This window comes from Cetorhinus maximus, chromosome 14 (assembly GCF_964194155.1).
Source record: "Cetorhinus maximus chromosome 14, sCetMax3.hap1.1, whole genome shotgun sequence".
NCBI classification, from domain to species: domain Eukaryota; kingdom Metazoa; phylum Chordata; class Chondrichthyes; order Lamniformes; family Cetorhinidae; genus Cetorhinus; species Cetorhinus maximus.
The window spans coordinates 38,671,966-38,687,741 of record NC_135892.1 but is presented as its reverse complement, the minus strand read 5'-3'; the positions used below and the strand labels follow the sequence as shown (position 1 = coordinate 38,687,741).

Here is a 15,776-nt window from a genome sequence, read left to right as displayed (position 1 = left end):
CTATCACCTCGCCTCTTGAGTTCAGCTCTTTTGTCCATATCTGGACTAAGGCTGTAATGAGGTCAGAAGCTGGATGGCCCTTGCGGAACCCAAACTGAGCGTCACCTAGCAGGTTTTTTCTGAGTAAGTGCTGCTTGATAGCACTGTTGATTACTCCTTCCATCACTTTGCTGAGTGAGGGAATTCGGTTCAGCGAGGGAAGAGATGCTGTTCTGATATTTTACAAAACGAGGAGTGGTTTGAGGAGGGAGCTGGAGCCAACAAGACCTGAGAGCTGCAATCTAGAGGCATTAATTAGGTGAGCAGGTAGGCGATTGGTGAGTTTTAAGATTTTTTTCTCTAAACTAGGACAGTAGATTAAATAGCACTAGAAAATACAAGTACTGTATCAAAGTTATAGCTTAACTAGTTAAACAACTTAATATAACTATTAATATCTGTTGAAAAAATACTTCATTTAAATAAATAAAGACTAATCTAAGATATGGCAGAACAGGTTATATGTTTGCACTGCATAATGTGGGAGTTTGTGGGTGGCGAGACTGTACCGATCAAACATGTCTCCATCTTGAACTTCTCCAGCTCAAGAGTCATAGAGCTGCAGCATGAGTTTGAGAGACTCTGACACATAAGGGAAGGGAAGGAATTTCTGGACAGTCTTAAATAGTATATAGTCAATTCCCAGAGGAAAAAACAGATTCAGGAAAGGAAGGTGTTAGAGAGGATATAGGAGAGGTTGAGGAGGAGGTCCCGCAAACACTGGTCCAGTCCAGCAGTATGATGTATGCTTTGCAGGTGGGACACCACAATATAGACCAAGGCACCATGGTTCAGAAGGCAGGAAGAGCAGAAAATAAATATGGTAGCAATGGGCAACTTGATAGTTAGGTGGATAGGTCTGCAGCCAACAACAAGAATCTCAAAGAATGGCCTGTGTAAGAAGAAGAAACTCGCGGGCAATATTGCCTGAGCCACATGCAAACTGGCACAACATCAGACAAGTCAGGAGAATTAACATTAAAGGGCTGATGTGAGAATGAGGAGTTCCTTTTCATGGAACATTGGCACCAGTTCTGGGACAGGAAAGAACTGTACCGATGGAACAAGAAACACCTGAACAGGGCTGAGACTGGTGTCCTAGAGGAAAGAGGTAGCAAAGGCTTCACACTAGTAAGTCAGGGGGACAGATCCACAAGAAACATAAGCCTCTAAGATCAATCAAAACGGAAGGAGAGCACAGACTCAAATAAAGTAAGGGACGACATCATTGGCAAGGGAATAAATAGTTATAGAATCGGAGTCTGAAAAGATGGTTAAACATAAAGTGAGAGAAAATCCTATTTAAAATGACTTAAAATGTACACAGTGTCTAATAAAATAGAAGAGTTGGAGGCAATCATGCATTAGGACAAACTAGACATAGCAGGATTACTGAGACATGGCTGTCAAATCAGGACTGGCAATTAAACTTTGCAGGGCATAACATATTTAGAAAAGATAGGAAAATAGAGGTGGTGGATTAACTGTACTTATTTGGAATAACACAATTGCAGTAGAAAAAAAGGACGCAAGTCAAAAACGGAATCCACACAGATAGAGATGAAAGATAATAAAGGATCAATCACACTAATAGGTGCCGTCTACAGATGAGTTAACAGTGGAAGGGAGATAGAAAAAGAAATATGCAGACAAATTAGGGAACATTAGGGCCACTGGATGCATGTGGGGGGCATAGGTTGACATGAGATGGCATGAATAGGGATGAGGCTAGAAGGCCTGATTCAACAAGAGAACAGAGGCCGGCCTTTTTACCAGCCTGCCTCGGCACTTGGCAGCCACTGATTTGCAACTGGGGAGTGCTGGATCTGACTCTATTCTGCACCCACCTCCCCCCACAACGAGAAAAGCATCATTGGGAACACATTTGTCCGTCTCGGGTGTGCTGAACCGGTAAATTTCCCAACTTGAGCTATCCACCTCTAAGATGAAAATTCAGCCATTCTCAGAACTGAAGAACAGGTTTTAAACTGCTGAGGTTCCAACAACCTCAAAACAGGTAAGACAAAAATAAGCCTAGGTAATTAAATTATATTCCTTGCAATTATCCTGAACAGCAGATTTTGTCAGGATGACTTCCCACATTATAAAATAGCTCTGGATTAGATATGTAGAAACATAGAAGATTTTCAGCACAGTAGGCGGCCATAATATTCATGCAAGACAAAAGTCTAATCCTACCTTCCAACTCTTGGTCTGAGTCAGAGGGAGGTAATTGAAAGCAACCACAAGTAAGGGACCACAACCATTCAATTATTTGATGAGACATCAGTATTGAAAAATGCTGAGTTATGATCTGAGCAAACAAGGGGAAATTGAAATAATAACACTTGAAGGGTGTTCTTGCACTAGTTGTATGTGGGAATTTCAAGTAAATATGATACTGAGTATTAATCTTACGCCATGTATTGCCCTAATTAACTTTTTAAAATGTCTAGTTTGATCTCATAAAATTTTTGATGTTTTAAAGTAAAAATAGTAAATAAATACCTTAATTGTTGATACAAATGCAGCAGTGAGGTATGAGCAAAGACGAGGTGGCAGTGTTAATTTACTGAAGTCTTTCTCATCACGCAGAGAAATAGCTATAGACTGTTGACATAATAATTGCAAGTTGGCAATCTTGTGCTCCACTCGAACAACATACAATGCAGGTCCAGAAGCAAGGAACAAACGTGAGTCACGGTGACCCCAGCAGATGGCTGTAATGGGACGCTGAGAAGAAAAAAAAGGGTACAATGTTGCTGTTTTGCATAATTCAAGGCATTTAAATAACTTTATCTCGTCTTTTTCAATATGTAGGATACACAGCAAATGATAGGCAAAATGTACAAGACTGGAGGCTGACTAAAGAGCATGGGCAGTTCTATGGTTGGGCAGCACTGAGTAGACTGACAAATTTTGGTAGCATGCTATGTGGGGGTAGGTGAAGAGAGGTGCTGAAGTTTGCATCAAACTCTATTTTGCAAATTAAATATTGCCAATGCAGGGATCGAAATAGGCTAAAAGGTAGAGATAAAACAATGGATGGAAATACATTTAAAAATAATGGAGATAGGTGGGAAAAGAAAAATCTCTTTAAATTATTGGAAAAAAGGGGGATCAGAAAGGGGGTGGGGATGGAGGAGAGAGTTTATGATCTAAAATTGTTGAACTCAATATTCAGTCCGGAAGGCTGTAAAGTGCCTAGTTGGAAGATGGGGTGCTGTTCCTCCACTTTACGTTGTGCTTCACTGGAACATTGCAGCAGGCCAAGGACGGACATGTGGGCATGAGAGCAGGGTGGAGTGTTGAAATGGCAAGCGACAGGGAGGTCTGGGTCATGGTTGCGGACAGACCAAAGGTCTGAAAGTTCATCGAACTAAAATGTTTACCCTAACTTCCTCATTGCACGAATGTTGCTTAACCTGCTGGATGCTTCCATCATTTTCTGTTTATATCCCTGGATATTAACTTTTACCTGGAATTTTGTTGCTGGCCAGCTGCAGAGTTTCCCTATGGCTAATGCATTGCTCTGTTGGCTTCAAAGTTCCCAACTTTAAACATAGCAGGTGAAGAAAACTGTTTCTTAAAAAAAAATGACCATTCTAATGGAAATGTCAAAATATGTCACCTAAACTCTGAACGAGCTTGTTAATCAAACATTTCAGAAAGGAGGAAGAGAGGAAACAGGGAACTACAGACCTGTAAGTTTGACATCAATAGTAGGGAAAAATGCTAGAATCTATTATAAAAGATGTGATAACTGGACACTTAGAAAATAATGGTAGGATTGGGCAGAGTCATCATGGATTTATGAAAGGGAATCATCTTTGACAAACCTGCCAAGAGTGTTTTGAGAATGTAACTGCCAGAATAGATAAGGGGAAATCAGTGGATGTGATGTATTTGGATTTTCAGAAGGCTTTCCAGATGGTCTCACACAGGAGATCAGTAAGCAAAATTACAGCACATGGATTGGGAAGTAACATACAGTTCCTCACAATAAGTGCTTGTCCTGGAAGAACAAGTCCAAAGCTAGTCTTTTTCCACAAGTTGGTTTATTCATCACACAGCTCTTCAGTGTAACAGACTCCCTAGTATCTCCCACACCAGTGTTCCAGATGTATCTAATTATACTGTTTTAATTACTTTTTTATTTCTTTTATTTAATACAGTTTTGATAGGAGAATCAATGCCCATCACCTGTTTTAACTAGTAATTGTCTTTAATAACGTAATTGCTATGCAATGTAATTACTGATACATTGACAGATGCCCCTCTTTTTAAATTCAAGCTTTTGAAAAATTAAAGAATATTATTTTCAAAGCAAACAGAAGGAAATAAAGTCACGTTTTTTCTGATTTATAGATCCCACATTTCCTTTTTCAAATATAAACAATTATAAAGCAAAAATATTTATGGGTTTCTTCATTTCGTCATTATAACATAAGATGCACCTCTTCCAATACATTTAGTATTTCTTGGAGCAGGCATTTCTTTTCGTAAAACAATCTGATAGTTGGTGGCTTGTGTCAACATATCGTATCTTAGAGAGCTCTCTTCTCTAACATTTCTTTTATGCTGGCTAGGTCTATTCTTAGCCTCTTTTCAGCGACACTTTTCATCGAATGAATATTATCCTAAAAAAATTGGTTGTCAACATAACATTCTATGGGCAAACTTTTCTTACATTGCCCCTTATATTTCTGTCAGTATATTAGCTAACTAAACCCCCAATCTATCGCTTCTACTAATAGAAACTAGGAGCAGGAGTAGGCCATTCGGCACTTCGAGCCTGCTCCACCATTCATTATGATCATGGCTGATCATCCAACTCAATAGCCTGCTCCCGCTTTCTCCCCATACCCTTTGATCCCTTTCGCCCCAAGAGCTACATTTAACTCCTTCTTGAAAACATACAATGTTTTGGTCTCAACTACTTTCTGTGGTAATGAATTCCACAGGCTCACCACTCTCTGGGTGAAGAACTTTCTCCTCATCTCAGTCCTAAATGGTCTACCCCATATCCTCAGACTGTGACCCCTGGTTCTGGACTCCCCACCATCAGAAACATCCTTCCTGCATCTACTCTGTCTAGTCCTGTTAGAATTTTAAAGGCTTCTATGAGATCCCCCCTCATTCTTCTGAACTCCAGCGATATAATCCTAATCGACTCAATCTCTCCTCATATGTTTGTCCCGCCATCCCAGGAATCAGTCGGGTAAACCTTCGCTGCATTCCGTCTATACCAAGTACATGCTTCCTCAGATAAGGAGACCAAAACTGCACACAATATTCCAGGTGTGATCTCACCAAGGCCCTGTACAATTGCAGCAAGATATCCCTGTTCCTGTACTCAAATCCTCTGGCCTTCTTTACCGCCTGCTGCACCTGCATGCTTACCTTCAGCGACTGGTGTACAAGGACACCCAGGTCTCATTGCACATACCCCTCTCTCAATTTATAGCCATTCAGATAATAATCTGCCTTCCTGTTTTTGCTACCAAAATGGGTAACCTCACATTTATCCACATTATACTGCATCTGCCATACATTTGCCCACTCACTCAGCTTGTCCAAATTACACTGAAACATCACTGCATCCTCTTCACAGCTCACCCTCCCACCCAGCTTTGTGTCATCTGCAAATTTGGAGATATTACATTTAATTCCCTCATCTAAATCATTAATATATATTGTGAATAACTGGGGTACCAGCACCGATCCCTGCAGTACCCCACTAGTCACTGCCTGCCATTCGGAAAAAGACCCATTTATTCCTACTCTTTGTTTCCTGTCTGCCAACCAGTTTTCTATCCATCTCAATACACTACCCCCAATCCCATGCGCTTTAATTTTACACGCCAATCTCTTATGTGGGACTTTGTCGAAAGCCTTCTGAAAGTCCAAATAAACCACATCCACTGGCTCCCCCTCAATCAACTCTACTAGTTACATCATCGAAAAATTCTAATAGATTTGTCAAGCATGATTTCCCTTTTGTAAATCCATCTGTCCGATTCTGCCACCGTTTTCCACGTGCTCAGCTATTAAATCTTTTATAATGGACTCTAGAATTTTTCCCACTACTGATGTCAGGCTGACTGGTCTAGAATTCCCTGTTTTCCCTCTGCCTCCCTTTTTAAATGGTGGGGTTAACTTAGTTTCCCTCCAATCAGTAGGAACTGTTCCAGAGACTGTAGGATCTCGGAAGATGACCACCAATGCATCCACTATTTCTAGGGCCACTTCCTTAAGTACTCTGGGATGTAGATTATCAGGCCTCGGGGGTTTATCGGCTTTCAATCCCCTCAATGTCCTCAACACCATTTCCCCGCTAATACTGATTTCTTTCAGTTCCTCCCCCTCACTAAACCCTGTGTTCCCCAACTTTTCTGGTATGTTATTTGTGTCCTCCTTTGTGAAGACAAAACCAAAGTATGTATTTAGTTGGTCAGGCATTTCTTTGTTCCCCATTATAAATTCCCCTGTTTCTGGCTGTAAGGGACCTACATTTGTCTTCACCAATCTTTTTCTCTTCACATACCTATAGAAACTTTTACAGTCAGTTTTTATGTTCCCTGCAAGCTTACTTTCATACTCTATTTTCCCCTTCTTAATCAATCCCTTGGTCGTCCTTTGCTGAATTCTAAACTGCTCCCAATCCTCAGGTCTGTTGTTTTTTCTGGCCAATTTGTATGCCTCTTCCTTGGATCTAATACTATCTCTAATTTCCCTTGTAAGCCATGGTTTAGCCACCTTTCCTGTTTTACTTTTGCGCCAGACAGGAATAAACAATTGTTGCAGTTAACCCATGCGCTCTTTGAATGTTTGCCATTTCCAATCCACCGTCATCCCTTTAAGTAATGTTTCCCAATCCATCATACCATCGTAGTTTCCTTTGTTAAGATTCAGGACCCAAGTCTCAGAATCAACTACGTCACTCTCCATCTTGCCTGAATTTCAGCAGCTAAGGTGTTTTTAACTACCCTTTTTAATTTTCTTGGTCTCCCAAGCCAGCAGGCAATATTTATCATTCTTTCCTACCAAGAATATGATAAACCCTGCTGTGCTAGAATACCCATCTGAAAGATTAGCATGTGAAGCATCACTAAAAATGACCAACCTCATATCTTATAGTCCACCAAAGGCTGGAAACTTGAGTATACATTCTTTCTGAATTTAATTTCTTTAATGTTTTGTTTGCTGTCAGAACTTCCCCAATCATAGTATGTTTCATCATAGTCCTCAGCTCCAACACATCATAGCGAGCATCAGGTCTAGTCTGAGTGCACAGCCAGTTCAACTACCCGATCAAACTTCTCAATTGTTCTGTTTCTTCCTTAGAAGCAGGATCCTCTTCTTGTGAGGATCTAACCTGATTTATAGGGATGCGATTAACATTTTCTAGATAAGATTGTTGATTCAATGTCACTCCTGACATGCTCTGCTTAATGTTTAAACCTATGTATTTAAAGGCCCCTGAAACCTAACTGCCAACCTGAATTCTTTCTTTATCTTCTCGATTACCCATTGCTCAAATTCTACAGAACCTCCCCACAGGAAATCAACAACATGCATGAGAAACATTTCTGCTAGTTTCTCCTTATGGTACCAGTAGGACATCGCAGGGTTTGCCTTTAACTGAATGCAACCCGTTTTCAACAGAAAATACCATACACTTGACGCATCATTCAATCCATAAACACGCTTGTTCAATTTCCACAGATTTCCTTCTACGTTGCCAGCTTCTTTAGGCAGTTTCAAAAAACTTCTCTTTGAAACTTCTCCTGCAAAAACGCAGCCTTTATATCAATAGATTTGCACTCCCAGGAATATGATGCTAAAATATCTGAAGAAAAATTCTTTAAACTCACTTCCCCTGTAGCAGGCGAGTCCACCCTGACATCCTGATCCCAGAATCTTTCTTCAAAGCCTTGGGTTACTAATCTCACTTAACCTTGTACAGATCCACCTGTGAGATAGGGCCGGCTGTCCCCATCAGGTATTTCAGTATATACCCCAAATTCCTTCCAGCTTTCCAACTCTTTCTCTTTGGTTTCCTTTATCAGCTTACTTTCCAACATATCAACAGCTACTAAAACCTCTCAGTCATAAGGACTTCTACTTCTATTGACATTCCTAGCTTGTTCTATAGTCCTTGTTCTTGTCAAGCTCTACTCACATTCCTTTCTCTTTCTGGACTACTACTATATGATCTTTCTCCCATGCAAGCAGAATCCTGTTTGTCAGTCTGTGATTTTTTTTCTGAGGTCATGATTACTTTCTGGTCCACTTTCAAAACTCATACAGTGCTTTCTGGGCTTCCACATCTTTACTTTGGTTTGCCAATCCATGGGTCTTATCTCCTGCCCTTCATCCTGCACATTTAGCCAGTGTTTATATTTGCCCTTCCTGCTCTCCCTATGACAGTGGCATCCCTCCACACACTAGTCCCTTCTGGCATGTATGTTATCTTTGTTCCTACTTTGGGTAGTTGCCCTTTTGGACAAATAGCTTTATCCTGTATCTCAGTGTTACTTTGCTCATTGTCAGTCGACCCTCTATCTGTCATAGTCTGCTCCTCATAGCTGCCCAGTGTGCATGTATGTGAAGTGCACGGTGCCTCTTCACTTTCTATGTCCAGTTCAGAATCTGTAAAGTGCCAATTGTCAGTGCCAATTAACCTCAAAGAATGTACCCTAACAGTTTGATTGCTGTGTTGCACAATTACTACTTTTCCATCACTCCCGATCAACTTGCCAGGTCCTTTCCACTCTTTCCAGCCTTTCAGATTTGTAATATACCATGTTTCCTTGTCTAAGCTGTATTCCTGATGGTCTTATGCAGTGTCATAGGGCTCAATGAATTTTCTCCGAAGCCTCAGCGTTAAGGGAAATTTTTCTGTCCGCATGCAAAGCATTCAGATGAGCATAAAAAGTGGAGCTAATGCTAGTCCCTTCTAGAACAGGGGGTGCATCTGATAACATCGAAGGCAACTTCGGATTTCTTCCGTACACCGACTGGTACAGACTATACCCCCCAACCATTTGCAAAGAGTTCTTTGCATGCACTGCCCATGCCAGCGCCGTTTGCAATTTGCAATCTGGTTAATCAGCCAATATTTGATGTACCATGTCATCTATCACCTCATGGTTTCTCTCACAAAGATAATTACTAAACGGGTTCTCAGCTGCAGTGTGCATAACTATGATGTTCAAATTTTCACACGTCTCAGAATTCCCCCTTGGCTAATTATCTGTCAGGAATTTTGTTGGTGTTCCTAATCCTGTTCCCACCCATTTCTCCATGACCTTATCGACAATGGTCTGTTCATCCTTACTTTGTATTACAGTGGGTAGGCTAAATCTGGTTGCCATATCCATGAAGGGTAGTCAAAAAAAACCCTATCCTCGTCCCAAACTTTTAAGTCCATTGCCACTGTGTCGTTAAATTCACTGACTAATGGCAAGCTCATAACAGGATGCAGTGGTGTCTTGCAATATTTAATACAAATTTTACACTGTACAGTGATTTGCTCAATAAAGTCATTGTATCCTTTATCAACCACTCCAGTAGCTCGCAGTAAAGTTTTCAGTTTCTGTGGCACCAGATGTGCAAACTGTCTATGTAACTTCCAAATGATCTTCTTTTTGTCCACCAAGTTCTTATTCTCAGAAGTTAGCAAAACTTCATGAACTTCTTGATAAGAAATATCTGCCTTCCTTAGTGGTAGGCAGTAATGGCCTGACGAAGTAAAATATAGATCCATATTTTTCCAAACATAACCGTTCTATCATTCTTCATGTCTAGCGTCATCTAAGCCTTTTTCATTGCAGATCACATTAACAATAGCGGTAACTCACTAGAAACCATATCAGTACCAATGAACAGGCTGATCCCTAATATCTTACAAGGGAGGACTACACTTTTGGAGGATGTTAATGTGTTATCATCTCCAGACCTGAAACATGTAGAGCTTTCATACTCCTTGACCTGGCGCCAGTCTGCCTCAACAAAAGCCAATCCATCCCACACACCGTAGACATGCAACCACTGTCTAGAACTGCACAGTTGAAGGAATTAACCACCAAGATACACATCACTGGATTTAAACTTTCAGTGACCAACTCAATTCCATCATGGCAGTCACCATCATCACTTTGAGCCTCAGAAGAATCCATCTTGTGATGGACTTCAAAAATACAATTCTTTCGATGTGGGCAATTCATTGTGTAATAAAACTGAGATTCACACCAATCAAGCATTCCCCTTGCATTTTTCAGGTTCAAACGCCTACGATCACAGTCCCAAACCCGCCTTTTGGTTCTACTCTCAAATTGGCTGAAGTTACAACCATTTTCAGACTGCCTGTCAGAGCCCCAGTCCTTGTACTGGAATCTTTGTCCAATATTTGGTTGATCTTGAAACTTGGCCACCACAGAATCTTCCATCCTTTGTTTCATGGCATAGTTGTTCATATTTGCTAAGAAAGTGGCTGGGAACAACGTTTTGCAAGAAATATTTTTCAACTCCACTTTCCTGCCTTTTCCCCATAACCTTTGATTCCCTTACTGATCTTTCTCAGCCGTGAATATACTTAACGACCCAGCCTCTACAGCCCTCTGTGGTAAAGAATTCCATCGATTAGCTACCCTCTGAGAGAAGATATTCCTCCTCATCTCTGTCTTAAATGGACAACCCCTTATTCTGAGATTATGCCCTCTGGTCCTAGACTCTCCCACAAGGGAAAACAACCTCTCAGCATCTACCCTGTCAAGCCCACTAAGAATCTTATATGTTTCAATACGGTCACCTCTCATTCTTCTATACTCCAAAGAGTACAGGCCCAATCTACTCAACTCTATTCATTTTCAATTTTTCTCCATTTAAATAATATTCAGCTCTTCTATTCTTCCTGCTAAAGTGCATAGCTTCGCATTTTCCAACATTATGTTCCACCTGCCAGAATCTGAGGATTCTTGGAAGATTACTACCAGTGCAACCACTATCTCTGCAGCTACTTCCTTTATATAGACAGGTTAAGTGAGTGGGCAAAAACTTGGCATGGAATATAATATGGGAAAATGTGAGGTTGTGCACTTTAGCAGGAAGAATGGAAGAGCTGAATATTATTTAAATAGAGAAAGACTGCAGGAAGCTGCAGTGCAAAGGGATTTGGGGGTCCTCATGCATGAATCCCAAAAAGCTAGCATACAAGTTCAACGGGTAATAGGGGAGACAAATGGAACATTGGCCTTTATTTCAAAGGGAATGGAGTATAAAAATAGGGAAGTCTTGCTAAAACTATAGAAGGCACTAGTTAGACCACGCCAAGAATACTGTGAATAGTTTTGGTCCCCTTATCTAAGGAAAGATGTGCTGGCATTGAAGGCAGTCCAGAGAAGGTTCACTAAGTTGATCCCAGGTATGGAAGGATTTTCTTATGAGGAGAGGTTCAGTAGGTTGGGCTTGTACTCGTTGGCATATAGAAGAATGAGAGGCGACCGTGTTGAAACATATAAGATTCTTAAGGGGCTTGACGAGGTAGATGCTGAGAGGTTGTTTTCCCTTGTGGAAGAGTCTAGGACCAGAGGGCATAATCTCAGAGTAAGGGGCCACCCATTTAAGACAGAGATAAGGAGGAATTTCTTCTCTCAGAGGGTAGTTAATTTGTGGAATTCTTTACCACAGAGGGCTGTAGAGGCTGGGGCATTAAGTATATTCACGGCTGAGATAGACAGATTTTTAATCAGTAAGGGAGTCAAAGGTTATGGGGAAAAGGCAGGAAAGTGGAGCTGAGGATTATCAGGTCAGCCATGGTCTCATTGATTGGCAGAGCACTCAATGGGCCTAATGGCCTACTTCGCTTCTATATCTTATGGTCTTACCAAAGCTTAAAGATCATCCTCTGTTACCAAGTTACTCACAATAAGTGCTTGACATGGAAGGACAAGTCCAACACTAGTCTTTTTCCAGAAGCTGGTTTATTCATAAGACAGCTCTTCAATGTAACAGACTTCCTAGTATCTCCCACACCAGAATGTTCCAGTTGTATCTATTTATACTGTTTTGATGGGAGAACCAATTCCCATCACCCATTTTAACTAGCAATGTAATTACTGATGCATTGGCATATACCGGCAAGCTGTGACTAGCAGGGCATCGCAAGGATTAGTGCTTGGGTCCCAGCTATTCACAATATATATCAATAATTTGGATTTGGGGAACAAGTGTAATATTTCCAAGTTTGCTGATAACACAAAATAGATGGAAATGTGAGTTGTGAGGAGTACGTAAAGAGGCTTCAAGGGCATTTAGACAGGCTAAGTGAATGGACAAGAACATGGCAGATGGAACATAATGTGGAAAAACGTAAAGTTATCCACTTTGGTCGGAAAAACAGAAATGCAGTGTATTTCTTAAATGGTGAGAGATTTGGGAGTGTTGATGTCCAAGGGGACCAAGTGTCCATGTTCTTAAGTCACTGAAAGCTAACATGCAGATGCAGCAGCAATTAGGAAGGCAAATGGTATGTTGGGCTTTATTGAAAGACGATTTGAGTACAGGAGTAAAGAAGTCTTTCTGCAATTATATAGAGCCTTAGTGAGACCACATCTAGAATGTATAGTTTTGGTTTCCTTACCTAAGGAAGATATAATTGCCATAGAGTGAGTGCAATGAAGGTTCACTAGACTGATCCCTGGGATGGTGGGATTGTCCTATAAGGAGAAATTGAGGGCTCTGGGCCTATGTCCTCTAGAGTTTAGGAGTATGAAAGGTGATCTCAATGAAGCATACAAAGTTCCTATGGGCTCAACAAGATAGATCCGAGAAGGACTTTTCCCCTGGCTGGGGTGTCTAGAACCAGGGGACACAGTCTTAGAATAACAGGTAGGCCATTTAGGACTGATATGAGGAGGAATGTCTTCACTCAGAGGGTGGTAGATTTTTTGGAATTCTCTACCCCTGAGGGCTTTGAAAGCTCAGTCATTGAGTAAATTCAAGACAGAGTTTGATCGATTTCTAGATATTAAAGATATCAAGGGATATTTGGATAGCATGGGAAAATAGCGTTGAGGTAGAAGATCAACCATGATCTAGTCGAATGGCGGAGAAAGCTCAAGGGGTGGAATGGCCTACTCCTGCTCCTATTTCCTATGTAAAATTAAAAGAATATTTGCATTTGAAAAGATTGGCTTGGCTAACACAGCATATATATTGTGGAACTATTGTATCAAGACAAGCTGCACCATTTTGTGTGAGAGCACCCAGTTTTAATTCCAGATGTACAAGGGTATATTACATTAAAAAATGAATTAAGATGGGATGGATTTAGGTTTGTGATAATAAAAGCAACGAATCTAAATTGATCCCATTATAAGCCCTTCATATTATATCTATTCTGCCTCCCTTTCAGTTTGTCCAGTCCTTGTCCAACCAGGTGTACAGTAACATAGTGGTTTTGTTACTGGGATAGTAGCACAGAAGCCAGGACTAATGATCCAGTGACGTGAGTTCAAATCCCATCATGGGAGCAGGGAACCTCAAATTCAATTAAGTAAATAAAATCTGGAATAAAAAGCTAACATCACACAGAATCACAAAGTGCAGAAGAGGCCCTTCGGCCCATCTAGTCTGTACCGACACGTGAGAAACACCTGACCTACCTATCTAATCCCATTTACCAGTACTTGGCCCATAGCCTTGAATGTTATGATGTGCCAAGTGCTCATCCAGGTACTTTTTAAAGGATGTGAGGCAACCCGCCTCCACCACCCTCCCAGGCAGTGCATTTCAGACCATCACCACCCTCTGGGTAAAAAAGTTCTTCCTCACATCCCCCTTAAACCTCCTGCCCCTCACCTTGAACTTATGCCCCTTGTGACTGACCCTTCAACTAAGGGGAACAGCTGCTCCCTATCCATCCTGTCCATGCCCCTCATAATCTTGTACACCTCGATCAGGTCGCCCCTCAATCTTCTCTGCTCCAACGAAAACAACCCAAGTCTATCCAACCGCTCTTCATAACTTAAATGTTTCATCCCAGGCAACATCCTGGTGAATCTCCTCTGCACCCCATCCAGTGCAATCACATCCTTCCTATAATGTGGCGACCAGAACTGCACACAGTACTCCAGCTGTGGCCTCACCAAGGTTCTACACAACTCCAACATGATCTCCCTACTTTTGTAATTTATGCCTTGATTGATAAAGGCAAGTGTTCCATATGCCTTTTTCACCACCCCACTAACATGCCCCTCCGCCTTCAGAGATTTTTGGACACACACGCCAAGGTCCCTTTGTTCCTCAGAACTTCCTAGTGTTGTGCCGTTCATTGAATACTTCCTTGTCAAATTACTCCTTCCAAAGTGTATCACCTCACACTTTTCAGAGTTAAATTCCATCTGCCACTTATCTGCCCATTTGACCATCCCGTCTATATCTTCCTGTAGCCCAAGAAACTCAACCTCACTGTTAACCACCCGGCCAATCTTTGTGTCATCTGCAAACTTACTAATCCTAACCCCCACACAGTCATCTATGTTGTTTATATAAATGACAAATAATAGGGGACCCAGCACAGATCCCTGTGGTACGCCACTGGACACTGGCTTCCAGTCATGAAAACATCCTTCTGTCATCATCCTCTGTCTCCGACAACTAAGCCAATTTTGAATCCACCTTATCAAATTACCCTGTATCCCATGTGCATTTGCCTTCTTTATAAGTCTCCCATGTGGGACCTTGTCAAAGGCTTTGCTGAAATCCAGATAAACTACATCAACTGCACTACCCTCATCTACACACCTGGTCACTTCCTCAAAAAATTCAATCAAATTTGTTAGGCATGACCTCCCTCTGACAAAGCCATGCTGACTATCCCTGATCAAACCTTGCCTCTCAGTAATGGTGACCATGAAACTACCGGATTGTCCGAGAAGCAAATCTGCCAGCCTTACCAGGTCAAGCTTATATGTGACTCCAGAATCACACCAATGTGGTAGACTTTTAACTGCTCTCTGAAATGATCTAGCAAGCCACTCAGTTATATCAAACTGTTACAAAAGCACCTAAGAAGAATAAAACCAGACTACCAGACATCAACCTAGGCACAGCAAACGACAAAAGCCCGCTCTGCCCAGTCATCTCTGCAAAGTCCTACACATGAACATCTGGAGACTTGTACTAAAATTGACATTAGCTGCCCCACAGACCAGTCAAGCGATAGCCTGACATAGTCATACTCACGGAAGTATACCTTTCAGACAAATCCTTGAACTCCCTTCCTAACAGCATTGCAGGTGTACTTACACAAGATAGAGTGTAGTGGTTCAAGAAAGCAGCTCACCACCACTTTCTCAAGAACAATTAGGGATGGACAATAAATGCTAGCATTGCTAGTGATGCCCAATTACCATGAATGAATGAAAAACTACTCAGTCATTTCCTTTCTACAGAAAAGAGTTCCAGCCTGTTCAATCTTTCCTGATATAACCAGTATCAATCTTTCCTGATATAACTAGTATCATTCCAGTAAAACTTTTTTGCACCTGTTCCAGTACTTCTGTATCTGTTGTTATAATACGGAGGCCGAAACAGTTCAGTTCACCAAGCGTGGTATACCCATAGTCCTATACAAGTCTAACATAATTTCTCTGCTTTTCAGTTCGGTGCCACGCGCTAGTGAGTATAGAAATAGGAGGTTAGTCCAGATGAATGCATGGCTGGAGAGA

At 41.3% G+C, this 15,776-nt stretch overlaps 1 protein-coding gene across 4 annotated transcripts in view; it reads right to left on the bottom strand.

Moving 5' to 3' along the window:
* tulp4a (TUB like protein 4a) overlaps nt 1–15,776 on the bottom strand; it is a 408,102-nt gene that overhangs the window by 148,142 nt on the left and 244,184 nt on the right. For all 4 annotated transcript variants that reach the window (XM_078556828.1, XM_078556825.1, XM_078556826.1 and 1 more), the window contains one exon: nt 2,548–2,772. In XM_078556828.1, coding sequence (XP_078412954.1) covers nt 2,548–2,772 — 225 coding nt within the window. The remainder of the gene's footprint in view (nt 1–2,547; nt 2,773–15,776) is intronic.